General features: G+C 48.2%; 8 protein-coding genes across 8 annotated transcripts; 5 read left to right on the top strand and 3 right to left on the bottom strand.

Annotated features, from left to right (window-relative positions):
* Window positions 1–108: 108 nt before the first annotated feature.
* On the top strand, window positions 109–1,599 carry LOZ57_004493 (uncharacterized protein; the record flags this gene model as incomplete). The annotated part of the gene is made up of 1 exon (XM_049253535.1): window positions 109–1,599. The coding sequence occupies one exon, from the start codon at window positions 109–111 to the stop codon at window positions 1,597–1,599; it is 1,491 nt and encodes a 496-aa protein (XP_049107617.1).
* A 404-nt stretch (window positions 1,600–2,003) lies between these two features.
* Window positions 2,004–2,821, bottom strand: trs31 (Trafficking protein particle complex subunit 31; the record flags this gene model as incomplete). Its single annotated transcript, XM_049253534.1, has 2 exons — window positions 2,004–2,475; window positions 2,580–2,821. The coding sequence occupies 2 exons, from the start codon at window positions 2,819–2,821 to the stop codon at window positions 2,004–2,006; spliced, it is 714 nt and encodes a 237-aa protein (XP_049107616.1).
* Window positions 2,822–3,525: 704 nt separating this feature from the next.
* Window positions 3,526–6,478, bottom strand: LOZ57_004491 (uncharacterized protein; the record flags this gene model as incomplete). Its single annotated transcript, XM_049253533.1, has 6 exons — window positions 3,526–3,930; window positions 3,989–4,187; window positions 4,252–4,545; window positions 5,284–5,314; window positions 5,367–6,173; window positions 6,241–6,478. The coding sequence occupies 6 exons, from the start codon at window positions 6,476–6,478 to the stop codon at window positions 3,526–3,528; spliced, it is 1,974 nt and encodes a 657-aa protein (XP_049107615.1).
* Window positions 6,479–8,225: 1,747 nt separating this feature from the next.
* On the bottom strand, window positions 8,226–9,766 carry LOZ57_004490 (uncharacterized protein; the record flags this gene model as incomplete). Its single annotated transcript, XM_049253532.1, has 3 exons — window positions 8,226–8,412; window positions 8,484–8,760; window positions 8,824–9,766. 3 exons carry the CDS (start codon window positions 9,764–9,766, stop codon window positions 8,226–8,228), a joined length of 1,407 nt encoding a protein of 468 aa, XP_049107614.1.
* Window positions 9,767–17,033: 7,267 nt separating this feature from the next.
* LOZ57_004489 (uncharacterized protein) lies at window positions 17,034–17,933 on the top strand (the record flags this gene model as incomplete). The annotated part of the gene is made up of 1 exon (XM_049253531.1): window positions 17,034–17,933. One exon carries the CDS (start codon window positions 17,034–17,036, stop codon window positions 17,931–17,933), a length of 900 nt encoding a protein of 299 aa, XP_049107613.1.
* Window positions 17,934–19,194: 1,261 nt separating this feature from the next.
* Window positions 19,195–19,809, top strand: LOZ57_004488 (uncharacterized protein; the record flags this gene model as incomplete). Its single annotated transcript, XM_049253530.1, has 1 exon — window positions 19,195–19,809. One exon carries the CDS (start codon window positions 19,195–19,197, stop codon window positions 19,807–19,809), a length of 615 nt encoding a protein of 204 aa, XP_049107612.1.
* A 464-nt stretch (window positions 19,810–20,273) lies between these two features.
* LOZ57_004487 (uncharacterized protein) lies at window positions 20,274–21,691 on the top strand (the record flags this gene model as incomplete). Its single annotated transcript, XM_049253529.1, has 4 exons — window positions 20,274–20,393; window positions 20,458–20,597; window positions 20,684–21,151; window positions 21,211–21,691. The coding sequence occupies 4 exons, from the start codon at window positions 20,274–20,276 to the stop codon at window positions 21,689–21,691; spliced, it is 1,209 nt and encodes a 402-aa protein (XP_049107611.1).
* Window positions 21,692–21,955: 264 nt separating this feature from the next.
* GLO2 (Cytoplasmic glyoxalase II) lies at window positions 21,956–23,262 on the top strand (the record flags this gene model as incomplete). Its single annotated transcript, XM_049253528.1, has 8 exons — window positions 21,956–21,980; window positions 22,043–22,130; window positions 22,186–22,257; window positions 22,312–22,345; window positions 22,429–22,812; window positions 22,891–23,025; window positions 23,093–23,119; window positions 23,179–23,262. The coding sequence occupies 8 exons, from the start codon at window positions 21,956–21,958 to the stop codon at window positions 23,260–23,262; spliced, it is 849 nt and encodes a 282-aa protein (XP_049107610.1).
* Window positions 23,263–23,720: the final 458 nt, after the last annotated feature.

Raw genomic sequence — 23,720 nt, 5'->3', positions numbered from 1 at the left:
CATCACGTGCACTCTGGCAAACCAAACAACATCTTGGTGCAAAACGGCGGCGAGGATCTCTCAATTGTGCATTGACATTTCCTCTGAGCTCTTATAGATACTATCAATATGCCTCCTCCGACATTCTCGTCCGCTCGTCGCATGACTGCGAATCCTCTGAAGCCAGCCAAGCGATATCGCCCTGGGAAAGCAATAGTTGAGGAGAAAGATTCGTCAGAGGATGATGAGGAAGAAGCAGATGAGAGTCTTGAGGAGCAACGAAAGGATCTAGACAGACCAGAGAAACAACAATTGAAACCCGCGCCACCACCTAAAGCTTCCTCGTTTCCTGCGAAAGATGCGAAGCAAATCACAAGTGGCGTACGGGACGTGAAATTACAAGAAGAGGAGGATGAGGAGGGATTTGTAACCGAAGAGGAGGATGAAGGTATTGCAGCTCCTAGCATTACTCGTCCCGGCAATGCCCAGCCTCGGGCCACTTCTGAGAGCGCAGAAAGCTCTGGTAGTGAGGAAGAAGAGTCGGAGGACGAGGAATCAAGCTCTGAAGACGATGCTCCAACCCGCAAACTCCTAAGGCCAACCTTTATCAAGAAAAACCAACGTAAAGAGTCAGCTACACCTGGCTCAGGCATTGCGGCGACATCGATAGTGGAAGAGGACGAGGCGGAGCTTCGTAAAGAGAAGGCAGACGCAATGATTCGCAACCAGCTGGAGAAAGAGGCAGCAGCCAGGGCAGCGCAAAAGAAATCATGGGATGATGATGATGAAACGGGCGCAGGTGTGGAGGAAGTTAATATTGACGACACCGACGGCCTTGATGCAGCTGCAGAGCTAGCCGCGTGGAGACTACGCGAACTAAAACGGGTCAAACGTGAGCGCGAAGCCATCGAAACTGCAGAAAAGGAGCGTGAAGAAATTGAGCGTCGTCGTAACCTTACCGCCGAAGAACGAGATCATGAAGATCGTGAATTTATCGCTAGGCAGAAAGAAGAACGTGAAGCTAGTAGAGGCAAAGCTGGCTTCATGCAGAAATATTTCCATAAGGGTGCTTTCTTCCAGCCCGACTCCGAAAAACATGGCTTGGCAGAAAGGGATCTCATGGGCTCCCGTTATGTCGATGAAGTACAAAACCGCGAGGCGCTGCCCCAATATTTACAGGTTCGAGATATGACACGAGTAGGGAGAAAGGGAAAAACAAAATACAAGGATTTAAAAACAGAAGATACCGGACGTTGGGGTGTGGAATCGTACTATGGGTCCTCGGCCCCTGCGAATAGCAGCTCTCGTTTCGGCATTACAGATGAGAGGTTCGCTCCTGATCGTGTACAACCATCCGGTCCCACAGGTGCAAATGCGAGCTCAGTTCGAGAGAGAGATAGGCCCCCACGAAGGAGGAGTCGAAGCCGGTCTCCGGTCAGACAGAGATATAGGTCCAGATCAAGATCCACCTCTAAAACCCGGACAAGGCGGCGGTCTCGTTCAAAGTCAAGGTCTCCTAGGCGAGGCCGTTATCGAGATGAATATCGGACAGGGAGAAAGCGCAGTCCGCCCCCATACTCTGATCGTGATAAAAGACGGAGAGTAGACACCACTGCGTAAGATTGGCATTCGTTTCATTTTGGAGTTTCCTGCATATTGGCATGGTGATATGTGTTGCATTGCGAGGCGTTTTGACATGCAGCCGTGAATATTTAGCAAAAGGCAAACGGATTGTTTGGGTCTTTTCTAAAAATTTGTTAATATATGCCCGTATTTAATTTCCTCTTTAGCCTCGAACATATTTCATTCGATATATTTTCTCTGAATCAAAACATCGAAGCGAAGAATGGCAAGGGTTCCCCTCTTCTCAACAATGACATATGTAAACTGCACGTGTATTGCAATAGATCTGCCGGACGCCCCATATACCTGCCGTAATGTCGTAAATACCCATTTTCAAAATCCATAGGATCTTCGAGGCTCGAGCAAGTAGCCTTTGGAGACGAAGCCACCAAACAAGAATTCTACTTGATGCCGGCCCTTTCCAGCATTTTCTCTCTTTCCATTACACTCTCTCCAAATTTTACCAGAAACACCGTTCGACTCGGCCACATATCATTCCCTTGGTTATGAGCCGTGACTTTAGCTTCAAATCCACACCCATCACATACTCCTTCTACTATTCCCGCCACGAATGCTGCACAATTCAACAGGCCCATTTCTTTGGGCACGGAAATATACATATTTGTTAGGGGATCGTTGTCCGTTATCATGTATTCGTTAGGTGTATCCGGAGATACGGAGTGTTCGAGCGCATCCGCGGATCGGGAAAAGAGGAGGCGCCAGAGTGGACCGTGGATGAGTTGGAGTAAAGCAATGATACGGAGGGGTCGGATGGGTTGGTTGGAGGAGATGCTGGTCGACGAGCCTGTAAGCGTTCTATAGAGAAGGAGGTCAAGCAGCCGGAGACCAAGAGGATAGCCCTGTTCGTTCAACCTAGACTGAATTCAGCAAATACAGAACAGCCTACTTCTAATATATATAATGCGCCCGTTCAATGGCGTCGACATCGATATCCAACGAGCAACCAGGGGCCATACCGTCTTTCTAGATCCTGAACACCCGTCACCCGTCGCTGCGCATATGTCACCATCTCCGCAAACAGATATGCAAAGCTTGCCCGACTAGATTCCGCATTACGACTCCGGTTCAGGTTTCGGTCGTATATCGTTTTGCGATTCGAGGGCACCCGCAGCCCTGAAGGCCTCTCAGTGGTTGATTGCGATACCGAGTGTGATTGTTGGTGCTGTGCATGGTGCTTCTCTTCTCTATTTTGGGCCATGGTTGCTGGTCCAGGATTAGATGTTGGTGTTGTCGATGGAGGTTTGAGGTGAGAGATAAAGCTCCTGGCTAGTTAGTCAGTTTTGTTATGGAACTCAGTTAACTAACTAACTAACTAGGTAGTTAGCCAACTAACTAGTTAACTACATAACTAGCTAGGTGCTACGTAACTACCTACTACTACTCCGTACAACAAGACCAACCTACGAAACCATGTAACTACTCAACTTGACCAACAACGATCTTATATCCGACGAGCCTTTAATTCCTTTACCATGCCTCAGATTTTAACAGAAATACCCCCTTATCCGTCCCATACCAACGTTAAAGTAACGCCGAAACGACTCGAATTCTCTTTAATGAGTAGCCCAAGGTCTAGTCTAATGATTGCGACTCTCTGGAATTTTCCCATGAAACTGACGCATCCTGATTACCTCCGATTCCTGCTCCTTTTTATCAAGACTTTCACAGGCAGTATATTGCATACGGTTAAAGAAAAGGAGATTGTTCATTTTGTGCCTTGGTGCTAAAATTCAAATGGACGTCTTTTGGAACATCAATTTATCACAAAGGAAGATACCCTTCTTATTGAACACGCGTATCACATTACCTCGCGATGGCGGTAACGAGAGAATGTTCTTGTAATTATTCTTGGAGCAACGGACATGCAAAGCCTGCATAGTCCACTATTTTTCTCCCCTGGGCTCATCCTGTTGCCCTCTTCGCCTTTTCCATTTCCCTCCATTCGTCTACAGAGTACCATCCCACTGTTCTCTCTGATTTCTCCGTGAACCACTCATCATGAAGTAGATCCGCAGCTGTTGGACGATCCCTTGGATCAAGCTTCATGATTTTGAGGATGAAGGCCTTATCTATATCGCAGATCTCTCTTTCTTTTACATATGGAAACGTTCCCACTCGTTCAACATTTTCAAAAATGTATGAAATGATCTTGTCGGCTCCTTCATCCACAATATCCTTCATGGAATGAGGGAATGGCCCAAACCATTCATGCTGTTTCATTAGTACATGCAGGTCATATGATTCTTCCTTTCCGATATTTCTAGGTTCGAAGATATGGAAATTTAGCCCCCATATCTGATTAATGAGCTATAAGGTCTGAGTTAGGAATGATATTACCCTAAGTTAGAGATCAAGGACAACTCACAGTAACTCCAAATGACCAAATATCCGATGCAGTACCCCATGGCAGCTCCAGATGAACTTCAGGGGCACGAAAGACATTTGTGCCAGTCATAATCCCCTTCTTTGCAAATTCGGAGTTCTCACTGACTGCACCACCAAGATCTGCAAGTTGTACTTCGACAAACCGGTGTTCACACTCTCCATAATTTACAAGAACATTGCTTGGTTTAATATCTAATTCCCAAATTAGATGAAGATTATAGAGCCCTAATAAAAGGTGGGGACCTGCCAGTATGAACAAAGCCGTCTTTGTGTAGGGTTCGCAGGCCTTCAAGCAGATGCTTAGCTATATATTTGATCTCTTGTCTAGTTAGCCTTTGCTTTTCCTCGGCTCTCGTAAGGTCATCATCGAGATAGCGTAAAACTATGCTAGGCGGTTCAGTGGGGTCTTCTATCTCGTCGAGCAGTGGTCGGAGATGTGACGAGCGTGCCTGGAAGCGATTGAGGACGTCTCGCTCATTCTTCAGGCGCCAGTGACCTTCCACACTTTTAATCACGACGGGTCGATCATCTTGATTACTGTCGATATATGTTTGCGATTAGTAGGGGTACAACCCAAGATCCGGGGACATCTCTGTAAGAAAATGGTAGAATACAGTGCGCAGTAGATAAATTCGGTAAGCTGTTTGGTAATTCGATAGGCACCTAAACGGCCCCGAAGCTGCTGGCCAACTGTAAACAGAGATCGGAGCGCCATGCCTTTGACAATGAACAAGACCAATTGCGAGAAACTTAGTTAAGGTGAAAGTATGATTCTTCGTTTTGTGTTATGAGGAGCAACTTAAGAAGGCTTGGGAACGATACATATGTAACTATACATACATAGGGACCAACCCTATGGGACCAGAGGACCCTAAGTTTGCAGTTACTCTATACAAAGCATTTAATAACAGTATCCTTGATACTTGAGCTTCTATTGAAAAGCACTATGAGCAAGAGCAAGATTTTTTCGCGGCGCTTGTGCGACGCTCTCATATTCATTGGCCATCTGGATTAGAAACATCACGAACAAAACATTCATATAAAGTTCCGTCATTTGAGAGACATGTATATGGAAGATCCTAGATAAATCATAGCTCCACAAGAAATTCTCTTCGCGAAAAACAAATCTCTTTCCTCGAATGTAAAGTTATATACCGGAATCAATTCAGCCCACTTGCCGCCGCCAGACAAAGCACATACTGTGGTGTTTTCACGGGTAACTACTTGGATATAGGCTTTTGGGGGAAGCTCCCTTGAAGCCCTCTGTCAGCATACATAGAGAGAGAGTTTTCACGCTCTATATCCTCTGTGGCAGCATTAGCATCATGAACCCTAAAATCTTGCTTAACCATGCCTACTGTGAGCTTCAATAGCGGCCTTCTTGCCAGACCACATTGCATGAACTACATTTGTGCTTCCATCACTATTTGCATCTCCAACAGCAAAGACTCCGTCACTGCTTGTGCGCATGCTTGAGATGATTGTTTTGATCTTGCCATCTTTGGTTATTTGAAGCCCTAGTCTTGCGGCCAGAGGCGAGCGCTGGTCTGTTGGAAAGTTATACACAAAAGCATTTCTTTCAGTCACAGAACCGTCAGCAAAATGAACCTTGAAAAGGTTGGATCTCAGGTCTACTTCTGGTGGTTGATGACCATTAAAGGTTGACAGTCGTTCAATGGCCTTGATAGTCCTGTTTTCAATTCGAACTTGATATTTCTGAAGTTGTTCTCGCCAGCGCGGGTATTTTTCTTTTGCTAGACGATTTTCCTCCAGGGTATCAGTACCATCAACGAAAGCGGTGATATTTCCGTTAAGGGTTGATATTTCAAGCACGGTATCGAGAACATCGCTCATCCTACCCAGAATTCCTATAGGTACGTCTCTATTCTCATAGCCACTACACCAAGGACACCAGTAAATTCCAGGGCCAATCGAACCAGAATCCATGATATAATTTGGAAGTCGATCTTTAATTCCGGTAGCTAGGATTATTTTACGGGCGGAATACGTTTTGTTTTCAGAGTCCACGATGTGAAAAAGTGTGGTAACGCCTTTAGGCATGGGAACTATCGAGTCCACCGTCACTCCCATCCTAAACGATGCCGTCTCGGCATATGCCGATATCTCTGCACGTCCCTTTGATCGCAGACTTTCTGGCATGAGATCTTTAATCCACTAGTGTCAAAAGACTTCTCGCTGGCTAATAAGGCAGGGTGAGGAGGGCTGACACACCCGAGGAGCCTATCACATCGTGTACCCTTTCATAGTTTCCGTTGCGATATTCTCGAGAGTCGAACAATATCGCTTTGCGTCGGACTCTGGCAAGAGAGCTCAAGCTACTCAGCCCAGCAGGGCCACCACCGACAACGACCACGTCTGTTTCGAAATCAACTGCCAACGTAAAGACAGCGAAGCTCGAAAATATCGCAGATAGGAAGAGTTGGTTGGCATGCATCCTAACACTTAACATAATGGGGAAATGGGGGTAACGAGCAAATGTGGTCTAGACAACACAGTTCAACCCTCTTCCTTTCATATCAATACACGTCCGTCTTCACGGCGTGAGTGAGAGCCGGCTGGTGACCGGGAGGAGGACATGGCAAACAGAGAGTGGCTGGCCGATCTTGAGTACAACAACGGCCAGTCGTCCCGAAAATCGATTAGGATGAAAATAAGAGTAAAGGTGCGCCTGGTATGTATAAATTTCATATATGCTTTAACGCAGGCTGATTTGTTAGGCACGGCCGATTATACACTGGATATGTGAGGTGTCTTCCGAACTCTAATAATGGATATAGATCAGCTGTGCCCCCAGTAGTCTCCTTTTGCGGTACTTCGAGTTCTAGAAGAGCCCGAGCAACTATTCATAATGATTAATAGTAGGCCTGGTGGCTCTTACAAATTTGGCTAATTCGCAGAAAATGGACTATGTGCTGTCAAGGTAGACTCCAAGGGGCAGTTTTGAGGCCATGATCACTGAACAAATACGGAGTATTCAAACATGTTATGCCTTGATCGGCCTATGCAGACCGTTTTCGGCTTCAGTGTCGTAACCAAAGGAACGTGAAATCAACAAATAGCAATATATTTCCCGGTAACACTCAAGTTAGTGTAACAACCCCCTTATTACTCCTGAGATTGCTTAGCAGTCGAGATTCAAAACCAAAAAGCAAATACTACCACAATCGTGGTACAGTTATTTTAGAGTTGTACCTGGGTTTGGACTCAGCATATTGGTGCCCATGTTGAGCAATCAAGGAGCAATCGGCTTGGAATTTGGATAAAACCATATGCGGCCGCTACGGCTCTAGCTTTGCAGCTCACACTCCATATTCACGATCCAATAGAGATATTAGGAGTGGGCGAATATTCAAAGCCGAAGCCGGAGACTCTAGGAAGCATCGATGGCCGCATTTGCCTGGTTACTCCAATCCCAGGTTGTCGTTTGACAAAACTCCTTGGGAAATTCGGGCGAAAACCCGCACTACACCACCTATGACAGGGTCGTGGATACCTATTGCAAGCCAGATGGGTGTGAAAAGCAGTTCTGAACTACCTCAAACTCGCAAAAGTCAAGGATCTTTTTGGGTGATATAGCCTGCTCAGGGCTTAAGCGACCTTTTTATACGGCGATCGAGGTTTTGCTCATAGCTGAACTGGTGCCATGGTGGCGAGCGAGCTAGGCTTGTGTTGTTCGATACCGCTCTTCCCAAGAATGTCATAATAGTTGGACATGAAAAATACAGAGTAGCCAAGATGGAAATCGCTGTCTCACCAGCGGAACTTCACTCCCTAGACGCTGGTATGGCCAAAGCAAGAAACGCAATACAAGGGAATACACAACCAACCGAAATATCGATCTGTAAAACACGAGATGGCCCTCGATGTGGGGGTGGAAGAGTCGTGGGGCAATCGAACTCACTGCAAAGCTTAGGAGAGTTGAACCTGTCACTACTCCGCAGAGGGTAATATATTGCATCATCTGAGACACAAAACGTTGCCGCAATCTGTTGTATTATATTCCATCTTGCAATTGTATGTGCCAACCTTTCGTTCCCTTATATTCATGTACTGTACATATATAGCAGGACAGCAGTAAACTGTCTTTCTGGCTGAAGCCGTTCAGCTCTCCCACAGTCGCAGCCAGAGCAAAACCGAACTTCACATCGTTCCTGAGCGTGAGATTACGGCATTGATTTTTATATTTAGAAATGCCTTCATTTGCTAGGGGAATCGCAATAATTCTCGTGGCGTGTTGGCTTCTGCTTTTCTCGCGTATTCCAATTCAACGTTCTTGAGATGCTCTCGATCCAGTCCCCACTTCGGTTATTCGATGTCATTACATTTGCAAATGGAAATCTCGAAGCTGATACCGTCACGTAGTCTCCTGGCAGGAGTTCCATACTAGGTAATTTATGTTAGTACTGCTATAGCTTTGAGAGGGAAAATAGGGAAAAATGAAGTGGTCGCCATACCGCTCGCGTCCATCAAAGCTTGCCCATGAACTGGTGCGAGCATCATATGCCACTCCAATCCTTAAAACAATCGTGTCCGGCAGGATAACCGGACGAAAATTGAGAGTATGGGCGCAAATTGCCGTCAAGAGAATCACAGGGTTTTCAGGGTGGCAGAGAGATCCCCCTGCAGCCAGGTTGTAGGCAGTCGATCCAGTTGGGGTTGCGACACAAACACCATCGGCCTGGATTGACGTGAAATACTCATCGTCACCGAAGATTTCCAGGGAGGACATAGCTATTGCAAGGCATAGTGAGTTGCTTGCAATCAGATCCGGCAAGGGGGTCAGATTTCACGTACTGGGATTCGGCCCCCGATCAACAACAATTTCATTTAAAATATGAAAGGTCTTGTCTGGCACATGGGTTGCCTTATCCTGGGTCTCATCCCCAGGCACTTGCTCAGCAACATCCCTTTGGACGAGCGAGGAGTTTGCTGAGTAATTACTTTTACTTCGCATCACCGTACATTCGAACCGTAGCCGAAGACTCAGAGTGACACCCTCTTCAAATGACTTTCTCAGGGTATCCTTATAAGTTCCAAAGTCGAACTTGGTAAGAAATCCCAGTGATCCTAATGAAAAGGAAAGGACAGGTGGAACAATATGCTGGAATAACCAACTTGCGTAGAGAACGGTTCCATCACCCCCAAGGGTGATAATAAAATCAATCAACTGGGGGTTTTCACGGATAAGATCCGTGTCCCAATATTCCAGCCTCCCGTTTGCGGATGGTTCCTCAGCAAATATATTGGCTTCGTCAAAGTCCGGTTCATTTTTCAATCGTTTCTCAATGTAAACGACATATTTTACATTTCGATCTTTCGAAAGAAGCCACCGAGCGACATCTCTTGTTAGGCGCACCAAGCAATCGTCCTGCGGCTTTGTGAGGAGGAAAACGCTGTGGACATTGAGCTTCAATCTGATATTTCCCAGCTTCTTCGACAGCGTCCTCACATTCCAAGCCATGTCAGACAGTTGCTTTTTCGTGAGCAGCCTCGACTCCAGAACAGCATCGTCATGGTCGATGGCGTCCGGTAGGGCTTCGTGTATATTATTCTCTTTCAGCGGTTGGAGATGAAGTTCCTTGGGTTTCCCGAGCAGTGAATGGACGAAGCAAGCGGCGTTGCTCGGCTGGTCCGTCTGGCGGAGGGCAGATCGAGCGACATCAGCTGAAACCCAGGAGGATCTTCGACGACGTGTCGTATCGGTGCCAAAGGTCACCTGTGCCGATGAAACAGGCATTAAAGGGCGGAGCCTTGGGTGGGCGGTGGGGATTGGGGGAATGTGAGGGGGGACGGCGCATGCTCACCTCAAGCTGGCGTTGGAGGTCTGAGTCGCTCTCACAATCCGCCTGGGCGGCCTAGAACTCCCGCCAGCATATAATTCAGCGCCCGTGTTCATGAAGCAGTGAACGCGCATTAACGACGAAGCCACCATGGATGGCGGTGATGAAACGCAGGGTTCGAGCAAGAGCACCGACCGTATCTGGACGCAGCGGCGTCTCAACCTGGACGCTGTAGGCCATCGGAGTTTAATTTTCAGCCAGCAGCTACCTAAGAGTGGAGGGGCAAGCTTCTGAGCCAGAGCCGGCAGAAGATGGCACGGACGCCCTTGGAGCTCAGGACTGGCGTTGCACTGTTTTGGATTGATTCAGGCGGTGTCTGCTGGCGGCGGAGGGGATGGGATGGCCTGTCGTCGAAAGTTAGTTAGTGGCAGCCCTCGCTGGCGTCATGATTGGGCGAACCGGCCAACTCATGAACGGCGGAGAGAGATGATTTACGGCTATGTACGAAGATCGACTGCATGGAAGCCCATTTGTCGGCTTCCTGGCATCCTCGAGCCAATATGCGCATTTCTTAAGAGTGGCTCCCTGGCCAACGGCTAAAAGAAGGATGGGAAACGCTGGGCGCAATGCAGAAACAGATCCTTCGCTGGACGCATAGGGCCTGCCTGGCTCATGTGAAGATACCGCTCGGCCAGTGGACAGTGCGTGGCCAGCTACTATTATTATACTAGTTGACTGCCTCTTGCTGCTGTGCATCCCGGTTCATGGCATCGTCGGACAGCATCCCGAAAGCAAATAATTAAAGGGACGACAAGAGTCACCCGACGAGAACCGCTAGTTAGCCAGCCCGGTTGTTTTCCTAAACAAGAGAATACAGCCGATCGGACGATGAGACAAAGAGGCTGTGAGCGAAGGATGGATCTCACATTTGTTGGTTTCCCATAACATGTTTGATATTGGGCTTGCCGGGTCTTGAATGGCAACACCGCAGACGTGTTAAAAAAAAGAGCTTTGGGCAGATCCTGTACGCCGCACTGGGTATCCTTACAGCCGGCTGGATATTCAATTCGTTACGTATGAATATGCACGTCAAATGAAAGTTATGTATGTACATGTGTGCGTGCGTGGGCTTGGAGATTGGGGGCACGGGTAAGAAAGGTTATCAAAGGCTGCTGAGTACGTGAATGACTTGCCTAGATGCTCGGGACGGGAGTACATGCACCCAAAAAAAGTGGCAGCCTTAAACATGAGCTAGAGAAGCAAAAGGCTGACAATCCGGGTCAGGGTTTGTTTTTTTCTCGCGGGAGTTGCTGGTATGTAAGTAAGTACATACAAGGGGTGTGGGTTAAACGGACTACATATGTATAGTACTAGTTGCAGGTGGCTCCATGTTGGGTTCCTAGGACCTAGGACATTTATTATTATTATTTTCTTTCTTCCAGCATTCCTTTGGTGGGCTAGGGTCCACTTCTTAGGAAGTTTTAGAAGGGCACGCGCGAGGTACTCTGTAATAACCGATCCGGTGAGGGGCAAATCAGTAGATACGCTCAAAACGGAGTACGGAGTACTCCGTACACGAAGGAAGAAAGGGCCTTTGGGTACAGGAGGCTAGCAGTATCGATAAATACCCAACCAATCAACCAGCTAACTACCGGAATGACGATCAGGTTTGTCATACACACGCCAGAGCCATCGGCGTTTGCGCATCCCGGTGGCTTTTACCAGCGGCGTCACCGCTCATTTCCAAAAATCAGGTAGGAGTCAAAACGAAAGTTCGACAAACAATCCGGAGGGAGCAAAAGCATGTATCGAAGCGATGGATAGAATCGCAAGGCAGAGGATTTTAAACATTGCCTAGGCGGTCAGTCCGGATCAGCAGATGGAGATCAAAGCGTTGACCATCCCAGCGATAGGGTCATCATAGGCGATCAAATGGGAAGGTCAGCATCAGACATGATATGTGGTCCTTCGCGCTGGATGGAGCCATGGCACAACAGCTTCAAAAATGCGTTATTATCCTGGGTACTCTTGTAGACGTTGTAACTATGAAAGTGTGTATGCACTCCACAGAAGCATTCCCGGTTGTGTTGCTGAAAGAGCCAAACGCCAAGAAAGTGCGATCAAAATGGTGAAAAAGGTAGGGAAGATCCCTTTGTGAGCATGTTTAAGACAAGAAATATGACAAGAAAGGTACAACTAAAGCAACGGAGTGCGACTTCAAGACCTTTTCTTTTTCCACTTCTTTTTCTTTTTTCTGCCTATCGCCATTCTTGTTCTCCATACGTTTTTGGGGAACGGAAAGACGTGATGCCTGCAGATCGCGTCCTCCCGGCGCTGGAGGATCTCGCCCGTTCCCCGGTCTAAGGGGCGATATTATTTTGGAGTAAAATATGGCTATACCGTGACGGATCGAAAATGGTGCAAAAGGAAGCTTCCCTCCAGCGCGCGCCGATTTCGCGCCGTTTGACCGACGCACTTGGACGCATGCGTGATTAAAATGCCTGTGGGTGGGATGGAACATCAGCCAATCGACCACGCTCAACGTCCAAGAAAAAGGGCGGAATTGCGTGCTTTGTTGCATGGATATACGAAGTAGTTCCTCTGCGCGCGGGAAGTAGTTGTGGTGCTGGGGCTGAAAACGGCGTGTTCCGGCTCGCCCAGGTCTGACAATTTGCCTGTTTGGGGAGAACAGAAACCCGCCGGCACCCGTCCAGAACGTAACTAGTTATGCGTGCAAATAATCAACGAGCCGGGTGAGTCATGGAACTGCTGTATGCAGGGTGAGAGCTGTGTGGGACGCTTGGGCCGACGCAAGTCCCTTAGTCTCCCTAGTTAGCTTCAGACAGATACATCCCATCCATCCGTCCATCCGCCCAGCCGTTGGGCGCTTTTTTGTTTCCAGCCGCCTGTTGGCCGGAGCAGCGCGCGGGCTCGCCTGGTGCCGTTGGTTATCTAACTATGTATATTGCCACACAACAAAGAACTGAGGACACTCGTTTTCGTGTTCGCGACAGGGCATGGTGGTGGTTGACTAGCGGGTTAGTGCGTCGCGTTCCAAATACTCACGTCGTCGCCCAAGAGAGCTCAGCGCCGGCGGCAGCATTAGTGAGTCGCAGCCAGAAGACGATTCCAAATGGTGTTGTTCCAGGGCCGGGGACCAGCCGAGCGAGAAGGGGGTGTTGCTGCGGTGTGTTTCGCTGAGGTAGCATTTGCAAGGCACAACCCAGCCCTGCATGCCACCCGTGGGCAAATGGTCTGCCGGCCGGCCTGCGACAGCCTTCGATGCAGCTCGCACACGTCCAACCGGAGAAATGAGCCGTGCAGGAGAAAGGGAAGAGGAAGAGGAGGTGCTTCCGTATGTATGGGATGGGGGTCGTATCTCACGCCCTGTCTTCCTCCCACATGGGTGGCTGGAGGGGGGGTAGGCGGGCACTTGGATGGCGCGGGTTTGACGGGCGAATCGTACGCTGCAGACGACGAATCCCCGGCGATGATTACGATCGAAGACATGTTTCAAAGGGGCCAGCGTGGGAGTGAGATCAGCTCGCGAGCGGCGGATGCCTGCTTTTTCGCCTGGTTGGCGCATCGCATTCCGCATCCCAGTGGCTGCTGCTGCGACTCTCTGCCCACCGCGATCCCAGTCGGCCGCCGCGTGACGCGAAAATTCCCTTTCGCAGCTCCACGGCCACGGCATCAACCAGACTGTGGGGTTCGCCTGGGGGCGCCCTGGGGCACGTTGCGCCTCGCTAGCCCGCACGCTGAGAATGGGCCGTGGTGGGCTCCTGGGTCCTTTTTTCCGCCTGGGCAAACTGTCGTGATGGTCGGCTGGACTAGGTGTTATTTGATTAGTTAGTTAGTTAGTTAGGAGTTGTTAGTTAGTTCATAATAATCAGTCGCTAGCAATGCTAGGGCGAATAACAATTAAGAGGCCGGCCCAAGAACCGGTCAGGCGTAGGCGTAGGCTCTATACGGATGGGTGTATTAGCAGTAGCAGCTGTTAGGGAGTTTCTGAGCGACTTAGGCGTTGTCGTTTGAAACCGCGCATCCCTGTGCCCGCAATTTGCAGCTTGCCTCCCTCTGCCATGATAATACACACATCATAATTAAGATGCCCGCCTTGATTAGCACGGCGTGTTCATCTCAGAATACGGAAAATCCCCGTCTGACCCGGCCGATCGCTCTGCGCAATCTCGCCGGCAACATGCATCTCGGCCGCCGCCGCCTGTGATCACGGTGCCCCAGCTTGCTCCTATTATTATTGTGTCCAACAACAACAAGTGGTTATCCGAGCTGTCTGTGATCTGCTGGGCGCCGTGCCATTATTATCATCGCCATTTATCACTCTGCATCGGTTGCCCAAAGACGATGATCTCATCCTGCACCTATCCATGTTACATGTGGAGGATTAGTTGTCGAAAAAGCAACGAGCGATACATCCAAAAAAGTCCTCTGGACCATCTAGACTCTCGCTGCCTTCTCTCTTCGCGCACTGTGCTGGGAGGCTGAAAAAGCGTCAACTGTGTGGCCAAAGCCCGCACGGTAACTCAAATCTCGCCAAGATGAAGGATCAAGGTTGATCAGAGTCGATACGGGGAGCACAGAGCATCCTGCGTTGCTCGTTTTGTAAGATCCTGGGGTGTCCGGTAAATAATAATAATATGGAGGAGCAGCGTGCATGCATCCAACTCTGCGCTCGCCCAAACAGCTGGCGATGCCACCCAGCCGGCGGAGTGTGACTCCTGCGACGCCGGGGGCGCAAGGCAGCTTCCAAGTCCCACGCCGCGCGCGGGCCAAAGCTCTCTGTCTCTTGTTTGTCTTTCTCTGGCGCCCGCTCGCGAGTGGTGAGCGAATATCCACCGCTCTCGTTAGTATTATTATTATTATTTGACGCTTGCGCTGAGCCGATGGACGGGTCCTGGGGTTAGTTATGCGCCTGCATCCGACAGCCAACGTCCAACTCTAAAAAGCCAATGCCGCATCATCACTTCGGGCCCTGGTGCCAGATTCGACGATGTTCCCAGCCTGATCTGGCAGACTTGAAACGGACTTGGCTGGTTCCGTCTAGTCAACTGGCAGGCTGGCCCCATGGCCCATCCGGAATCACTAGCCCACCCCCCCTGCTGTCACGGACAGGCGAAGAGAGCTTATCCTTTGGCAAAGACCCTTGCGCGTGGACTCTGCGACAGAGTTTGCAGCCACATGTGAAGAGCAACAATCCGGCTGGCGGCAAGCGTATTAGCGTTGCAGGGCAGCTGTGGTGCCAATCAGCCCATGAATGCTGCCAAACACCCGACATCTCAGCTGTGCGTGGAATAATAATAACCAGCGCCAGGCTTGGGGTGGGAATCCTGCTGCCAACCCACCACCTCCTTTTGCGTCCTGGAAATACCCAAACCGGCGAAGCCCGCTGTGGCAGACGGACGATCGCACAGGCGCCCCTCGATTCGGAGTTCGTCGAGTCAAGGTGTCGCCCGCTGCTCCACACCCACGCTGGGAATGCCGATTTGCCATTCGGAGCAAAAAATCTTAAACCCTCCTGTATGACGTACCAGCGTTCAGTAATTAATATTTTTTTTAGAGCTCAGGCCGCAGTAGCAAGCTAGCCTCGGAGCAAATTATTTGCCAGAAAATCTGCCTATATGGGCTGGAGTACGAGCACTTATGTACGCCTATCCACCGCTGCCGCGTGTGCTGCGTTTGGCTAAAACCGAGAAGTTGGCCAGATCCTTCATGAGTGCAACATCGACAGAGTTTGTACAAATTCGAGCGAGATGAATCGTAATAATTAATGAGACCTTCCCACCCAGGCCGCAGGGGAGCCGAGGATAACGAAAAAAAAAAAAGGGTAAATGGAGATGGCCTTGATGTGGTATTCCGCATGGAGTCTCCCGTGCTCCGTACGAAGATGTGATACATCCGCCGCAATCCCTCGATCAACGACGGCGCGTAGCCCCATGTGTAATCATCGTCGACCAAAGCACCGCGTCGGAAGAGTAGCAGGAACTCAATGCATGCAAATTGGTCGGTGGGAGGTGTTATACGGCGCCTCGTGTTAGCTCACTTGACAATAATAATCCCGTCGCCATCACCATCACCATCACCATCATCACCACCACCACCATCGTGCAAGCCCGACGCCCGCTGTAGCGGCTGTACGAGTCGCTCGCGAGAACAGCTCGCGCTGTTTCCAGCGCGCCGGCGCTCAAAGCTCGACGACAACGCGTCACCGCATCCATCATGAATCGTGGCCAATTGGCTTCGCCTCGCGCCATCGGCAGGGGACATGCATGGCGCTGGTATGGAACGCTAACGAGCAATATCACCTGGGACCCAGCCACCGACTAGCTGACTAGCACATACCCGGTGCTGTTCAAAATGGAGACTGGACCCCTGGCTTGCCTTGGGCCACTTCTGGCGACTTCTGGCCTGCCGCCGGCGGAACCCACTCCCAGGCTTTTCCTCGCTATTTCTGGAGATCCTAATAATCACGCCAAAAAGGCAGAGAAAAATCTGCGACAGCGCCAGCTCGCAACCATGAATTCGCTGGGCTGGGATGCGCGAGGGCCCCGCTGCCCACTCCTCCTGTCCCTGCAGGAGTCTCGCTCCCAGTAAGATCGATTCGCCGCAGGCCCAAGACAAGAAAGGATACGTCCGTTTTTTTTTCACGCCCGCGGTCCCTTCGTCAAACTTTGGCCAGCTTGATTTTGATTTTGGTTTTTTTTTTTTTTTTAATTATTTTTTTTTCTCTCATCCTGTTGGCTCTTACCGGGAACGTCTTTTTGAGGCCCAAGGACCCGGTGGCCCGTCAAGGATGCCAATATTCTGGAAGTTCGGCTCGTCAAACAGATCTAACAAGCCCCAGTATTATTAACGCCTGGTAAAATGGGGATGAGAGCCACTGCACCACATATTAATGCCGGGCCACACGTTCCACACCCCACAACTGGTCATGATGCTCCGTCCCAAGCAAGCGCCTCCCATGTTACGCATGCCAGCCATTATTCTGTTTATCCGTCCACAAAGCCCGCAAAGCTACATGTGCTAAGTACGACTTTGACTCATATGTCGTACTTCCTTCCTTTCTCTCATCTCTTCTTTTATAAATATCCAATATCTGTCTCCACTCCCCGCTGACAGAAGGCCACCACACCTGCTGCCCTCCCCTCCTATATATAATACACATACCCTATATACACACATGTTGCCTCTCTCTTCATGAACACCATGTCTCAATTCGACCAGATGCCCCCTATGGGCCTCGATGGTGGCCGTGGGCTCATGCATCCCACTCAGTTCTACCGTCTGGCGCGAAGGCAGTCCAACCGCATCTCCAAAGTCTCCAGCACTGGAAACAGCCCGCGTAAAGGCACGCTAGAAGATGCTCTAATTCACTCTCAGAGACGCTTCTCTACCCATAGTGACGGGCTAGCTGAGAGCTTCTATGCTGCCCTTCAGAAAGCGACTGCATCGAACTGCCTGTCAACCTCCTTTAGGCCTACAAGCCAGTCGTCTCGTCAGACTCAAACCCCCCGAAGCTCTAAGCGGCATTCAACCAACTCTCAGACTTTCTCTGCACCCGGTACTTTCGTTCACTCCAGGACGTTTCCGGCTCAGCAACAACCAGAAACGGTGTCTCGACACTCGTCTTTCAGCGATTACGTCTTGCCACCACGACCTCTAAGCTATCAAGAGCCTGAGTGCGACTGGCCAACTTATCTCCCGATAGTATCTTCGGATGCCATCTACCCTGAGCTCAGTTATTCACCACAATACGAAACACCACGATACAACAAGACATCGGCGTCTTGCGACACCACCGCATTGTCCTCACCAGAACTATTCCCATACCAGCAAATTCCCGAGCCGAAAACCCCTCCCACATATGCCTTGGATACCAAGAAGGCAGATGAGGTTCTAATGGGAGTCGGGCTGTACGATGAGCCGGATTGTTCATGGGGAGATTCTTCAACGGCTGGCCGGTTTCGAGATAGCCTGATCAATGCTCCTCCACCAAAACCCTCGTTGAGTGGAAAAGGGTTGAAGCTCGAAGAGACTTTCAGCCCGCCGCCCATGGAAGACGACAATGGGGACGATGACAGCGACGACGGTAACGACCAGTCATGATCTACTTCTTTACCATTTCAGACCATTTTGTCGGCATGCCTATAGAAATTTAAACAGTTCATACCATTGCATAGCGAAACTTTAGTTAGACCATAGTAATATACCAAAATGGATTTCGCACTCCATGTTCCTTGACCAGCTTCTTCCAGAGATTATATAATCATATCTGCCACTAATCCGGCTTTGATTGGTCAATATAAACTAGCCGTTAAGCTAAGCCTTTAAGCGCCAGCACAAGGCCAAACCTTATTTCCAGAAGCCAACGGCCACACAGCGAGAAACCTGGAGCTTCAGCTCTCACTGTGATGCTAAGGACAGAGCTGCGGTCCTTGAATCGCTCCATTATCCATTATTGTTTTATTTGATACCATATCTAATAGGTTTTATATTTATCTAAAAGCTGTGCATTGTATTGCTTGATATGAGCAACATGTTCCATCCGTATCACCGTGTCGTAGCAGCTTGCGAAGAGAGACGGACACCTATCCGTCGCCTGCCTTCCAGGGAATATGTAAGAGTTTAATACAACAATGGAGAGCCACACAAATACCTCTTCAGATGAATATTCGCTTCATGTGCCAAGTTTTGGGACGATATTACCGGAAGAAGTCAGATGATGGCCAACTTTGTGCCAGTGTAAAAGAACATCAGTGGAGGGGACTCAACTGCTTCTGACTTGAGACCTTTTGAAATGAAGTGAGTCTGAACGTTACTCTCCTGTACTTGAAGACCTAGTGTCCCGTACTGTTCCCATTTGAAAACCCTCGATATTCAAGCCTACATCATCCTTTTCTTTCGCCACCTATAGTTTAAGATGGTCACTTTCGAGAACCCTATACCTGCTCTCCCATTGGATTCCACAATGATACCTCCTATCAATAACGTTCCGATCGATATTATTTACTATCTTTTGTGTAATTTCGACTTTTCTGAGGCAGACAAAGCATCATTAGCTCTCACCTGCAAGTTGTTTTGGGATATCTTGGACGGAACAAAAATTTTGGAGGGGCTTGGGCCTTCGACGAACTTGTCAGAATGGCCCGGTGAGCTTGTCAGTACAAACCGGATGGACTTTCTTCAACGACTTTCACCCAAGTTTCCGAGCAGACAACTCTGCGGTAGTTGTGCCACTTTCCATTATCGACCTTTCATATGTCCAATTTGTTCACAGTATCATTTACGTCAGTGTGATATTAATATGGGAGTTTTTTTGCTGGAGGAATCGGGGTTGTTCTTCACCTTTTCTACTGCCCAGGCAATCATGAACTACCATCGATACGGCGAAAAGTATGGATTTCACGTTGACCAGCTTGAATGTAATTTTGGGATCCCGGATGATACTCTACACCCTGATCAATGGATGTGTTTCAAGTTGAGCGCAACGATTGTCGATGATGAGTTGTTGGTGATGCTAGATTATTCGAGTCTATTTTACCTTGACCAGCCGGACTCATTAAAAGCTGCCGAGGAAAAGATTCGAGGCCCACACCATTCACTTTGCGCCTCGCATGGCTTTCAGCACCTCCGAAATTGGACCGAAGAATATTTTGTTAAAGCATACCGGTGCCGAAAATGTTCTAACGAAGTACGTGATACTGTGGATTTCAATTACGGTCCAGGGCAAGGCGAGACAAGAAGAACCATGTGGTGTAATCTGGGACGCTGTGCTGATTCAAATGATCGAAAGTGGTGTATGGCAACTCTGGCAAAGTCCTCAAGATGTCGATATGGTGCGTCATCATTGCGGAAGTCAATATATGCGGACTTCTTTGACGATCGATCACCTCGAAAAACGGCTCTCAAACTACCTGGGAAGATACATGAACATTTTCGTTCAAGACGGCGATTTCCCCCTTTTCCATGTAGCTCGTTTTAAAAAGATCTCTTCTAAGTAATATCTTCATTTTAATCATACCGCACCATATCTTTTATTTCCATTTTCTACGTCTTTCTTTCTAGCTTGCTGCTGGATATCATGCATAGAGGTAGATTTACCTCGAAGTTCCCAATTTTCTTAAGGACCATAATCGGAAGCCTGGCCAATCGATTGCTTCATTGCCATCTATCGCCATTGTCATTGCTATATGTATTTTTCATGGTGTATGTAGATGTAGCAAAAAACAATATCCAGAGTTGAAACCCATGAGATTACTCCATATTTGTAGTCTTTGGAAATAACGCTACACAGGATGTAACTAGTTAAGGGAATCCAGCCGTTTTCTCCCACAGCAAATAAAAAATACATCCTGTTCACTACATTTTCAAGATACCCCATCTAACCCGACTGGCATATTTAGCAGATACCGTAACCTTAGACGGCTGGGTTTAACACACCACGCCATGTCACAGCTACAATTTACCCCCTGGAAAGAGCATTCCCAGCTCCTTGCTGTACGGTATCAATTCTATCCGCCGCCCAGCTACAAGGGACCGGATTTGCGGGCCACGGCCTCAGCTCTTGTACAGCTCCCTTCTGAAAAGTTCGATGCATGTTTTGATGGTATGCTAATTGATCGCGCAACAGGTGTGGACTTGGAAAATTCGAGGGAATTTGCCCCATGCAGTCGAGGCTACTGCGCTATTGACGGACGCCTTTTTGCACGACCACCCACAGAAAAATTCGATTTTTTCGATAAGAGCGACATATTCCTCTGCCTTTTGCAGGTTTGTGACTCTTTCTCTATTCCAGTTCTCTAAAACGCCTTCTCTCTTTACCATGCATGTTGTGACTTGACTAACGAGGATGCTAGATTCGTTACTGGTCTGGTAGACTCAAAGCTATATGGCAGGAAACAGACTATGTACCACAAGGCAACGGCACTAGGCGTGCCTGCGTCCTTTGTGGAGCTTCGTCATGAAGCTACTCATCGCGAATTGCCATCTTTGGCAGCACTACGGACCGCAGCTCAACGATCCCTTGATTGGTTATGGAATTACTACTGGGTAAAGCTTGAAGAGGGTATTCTCTTTAAAAACTATCCGCTTGACCCCTCAAACGAGCAAGTATTGAGCGATTCGATATGGAATATTGTGTCTGCCATGGCCGAACAAAGAGCAGGCTTCAGTGATCCTCGCAAAAACGAGTACTTGGACGAAAGCCGAAGTCCAGCGTTGATGATTAACGAGCTTACAAAAATTTGTGAGTGTGATGACCGTGGAGGAGTATTTCTTGCAAAGGCACTTTTGCGTAGAGGCATTTTGATACCGGAATCTCGAAGGTGAGAAGGGTTCCATCTAGCCTGCCTTTACGCATTTATGCTAATAGTCTCGAAAACAGTTCGACCAGTCAAATGAACCAATTATTCACGTTATGGGATGGGTTTTTGACTGAAATGTGTCAATTATACAGACCCTTTCTGACCCAATTCACTGAGGCCATGGCAAACGTTTTGGTCGCGCCTACATCACTAAATTCCGAAGTTGACACATACAAAGAGATTGTCTACGCTTGGTTCAAGCATGTTCTGGATTCAAGTTCTTGGTCTGCTCTCCGAAAGAAGTATTTATTCTTGTCGTATACTCAAGGATTATTTGAAAGCACAACCGGGCACTGGGCTGAGAAGGCGCAGGAATTGGTTGCAAGCTGTAGCTCTGAGGAGGAGGTTACCCTCAAGGGAGAGGTAGCAATTAATGAAACAGACGGGAATCCGGTAATGGGCGTGGTTGAAATTTCAGATGAATCCGACACAGAAATGCTGAGGGAGTTTGGCTGGAACATTAACAGAAAACGAAGTTTCAAGCCCATCGGGATGGTCTAGATGTCCCATTAACAATCACTGTCGGATAAAAGGACAGTTCCGTGCTCCGTTGAAGCTTATTTAGCGCGACGTCATCCCCGCATTATGTATCAGCTCTGGGATTTAACTACATAGTTGGGCGATTCTGAGAATTCGATTGTTCAGATATCGCGATGAAACTGTAAAAGACCACCAATCCGACTGAGTCACCTCATGTTTGCAAAAACGCAATTTAGACATTTGATATCCTTGTCGAGTATATCCAGAGTTAGACAATATCGCAAAATGCATATCGAATCGATTCCAATGTGTACGTTTTTGTCTTACGCCCCAATATCTTAAGTCCCTAACGGAGCTGGGTCTGCGTAATAGGGACGGGGAAAGGCAATAATTATGCCTACCTTATATCCGACGAACCAACTAAAGATGCTATGATTATCGACCCCGCAAATCCTCCCGAGTACGTTCTTGACAGTCTACTTTCTGGCCAAACGTTAACAAAAGCGAAAAATTAGGGTTATCCCAGTGTTGAAGTCGCATATTGATTCGGGGAAGATTAATCTCAAAGCAATCATAAATACTCACCAGTGAGTCTACATGGTTGTGTGTTATCGGAACCATAACATACTGAATTTGGCCAGCCATTGGGATCACGCAGGCGGAAATGATGGAATTGTACGGTTGTCTTTTTTTGACGCTTCCTAGCCCCGTTGAACTTAGGAGAGGATTAACTGACCTGCCTTGTTTCATGATGGTAGCTTGAAAAATTTCGCAATCTCGCCGTAATTGGAGGCAAGGACTGCCAGATGGTTACCAAAACACCAGCCCATGGGGAAAAATTCAAGATCGGGGACCGAATCACTGTCACTGCGCTGCATACACCCTGCCATACGCAAGACAGCATCAGTTATTTTGCTGAAGACGGAGACCAGCGGGCTGTGTTTACTGGAGATACCCTCTTCGTTGCGGGTAAGCGTTGGTCTCTGCTTTTAATTGATAAACCAAATCCAGCTCTTGAAGTCGGTTTTTATTTGTCTGACATGACTTCAGGATGCGGTCGATTTTTTGAGGGTAGCGCTGGAGAAATGAATAAGGCTCTGAATGAGGTGCTTGCTGCCTTACCAGATGATACCAAAGTCTACGTAAGTTGATCTTATGATAGTAAAAGATCCCGAAGTGTACTCGGACATTCTAACAGTGAATATGTTCATTTTATCCAGCCTGGCCATGAATATACCAAATCTAATGTTGCATTTTGTCTATCCGTTTCCCAGTCGGAGCCGATTAAAAAGCTTCAAGCATACTGCGAGAACAATCAACGGACAGAGGGCAAATTCACAATTGGAGATGAAAAGGTACCTATACATCCTATGTCTACCCAATTCTGTCTGAAAAGAGTAGCTAACGGCTTGGTGTATGTAGTTGCACAATGTTTTTATGCGGGTAAAGGTGGGTTGCTTCATCAATTGCTCTACATAACTCCATTGATTAACAAAAACTTGCGTTAGGACCCTGAAATTCAGAAGGCTACAGGGCTCACAGACCCTGTGGATGTAATGAACTCTTTGAGGGAGATGAAGAATGCAATGTGAATGCAGTCTGTAGAGTCGTATAGTTGTACAAGGTAAACAGGAGTGACAGGAGAGTTGAGGGATCTAGCATTATCTATTATTGAACGTGTATGAAGTGCTTTGCTAGATTTTATACGACGGTGTAGGCTCCGCGTGCGTATAGAGCGCTTGGTGTGAAAACGGTATTGTGACATCAATTGATAGTGAATGCAATGGAGAGGCTGACTCAGATTATTCATAGACTGTATCAAAATATTTGCAATTCATTCTTATTTGTTTTAGCTAGCCGCAATCAGTGATGCTCCATGATGCCTCAAGCAGGTGTGATAAAAATGCCAGGAGAAACCAGGCTATTTGAAGGCCAGGTTTTCACGACTGGACAGTCCAGCTATTCAACAACAGAAGTATTCGACAAAATGTCTCCCATGCAGCCCACCCAGTTCCTCATTGTCTATACTTAAATGGACGAGAAACCGGGT

Source organism: Ophidiomyces ophidiicola, assembly GCF_022830035.1.
Source record: "Ophidiomyces ophidiicola strain CBS 122913 chromosome Unknown scaffold_18, whole genome shotgun sequence".
NCBI lineage: Eukaryota > Fungi > Ascomycota > Eurotiomycetes > Onygenales > Onygenaceae > Ophidiomyces > Ophidiomyces ophidiicola.
The sequence above is the reverse complement of the archived record's forward strand: the minus strand, read 5'-3'. Positions and strand labels throughout refer to the sequence as shown.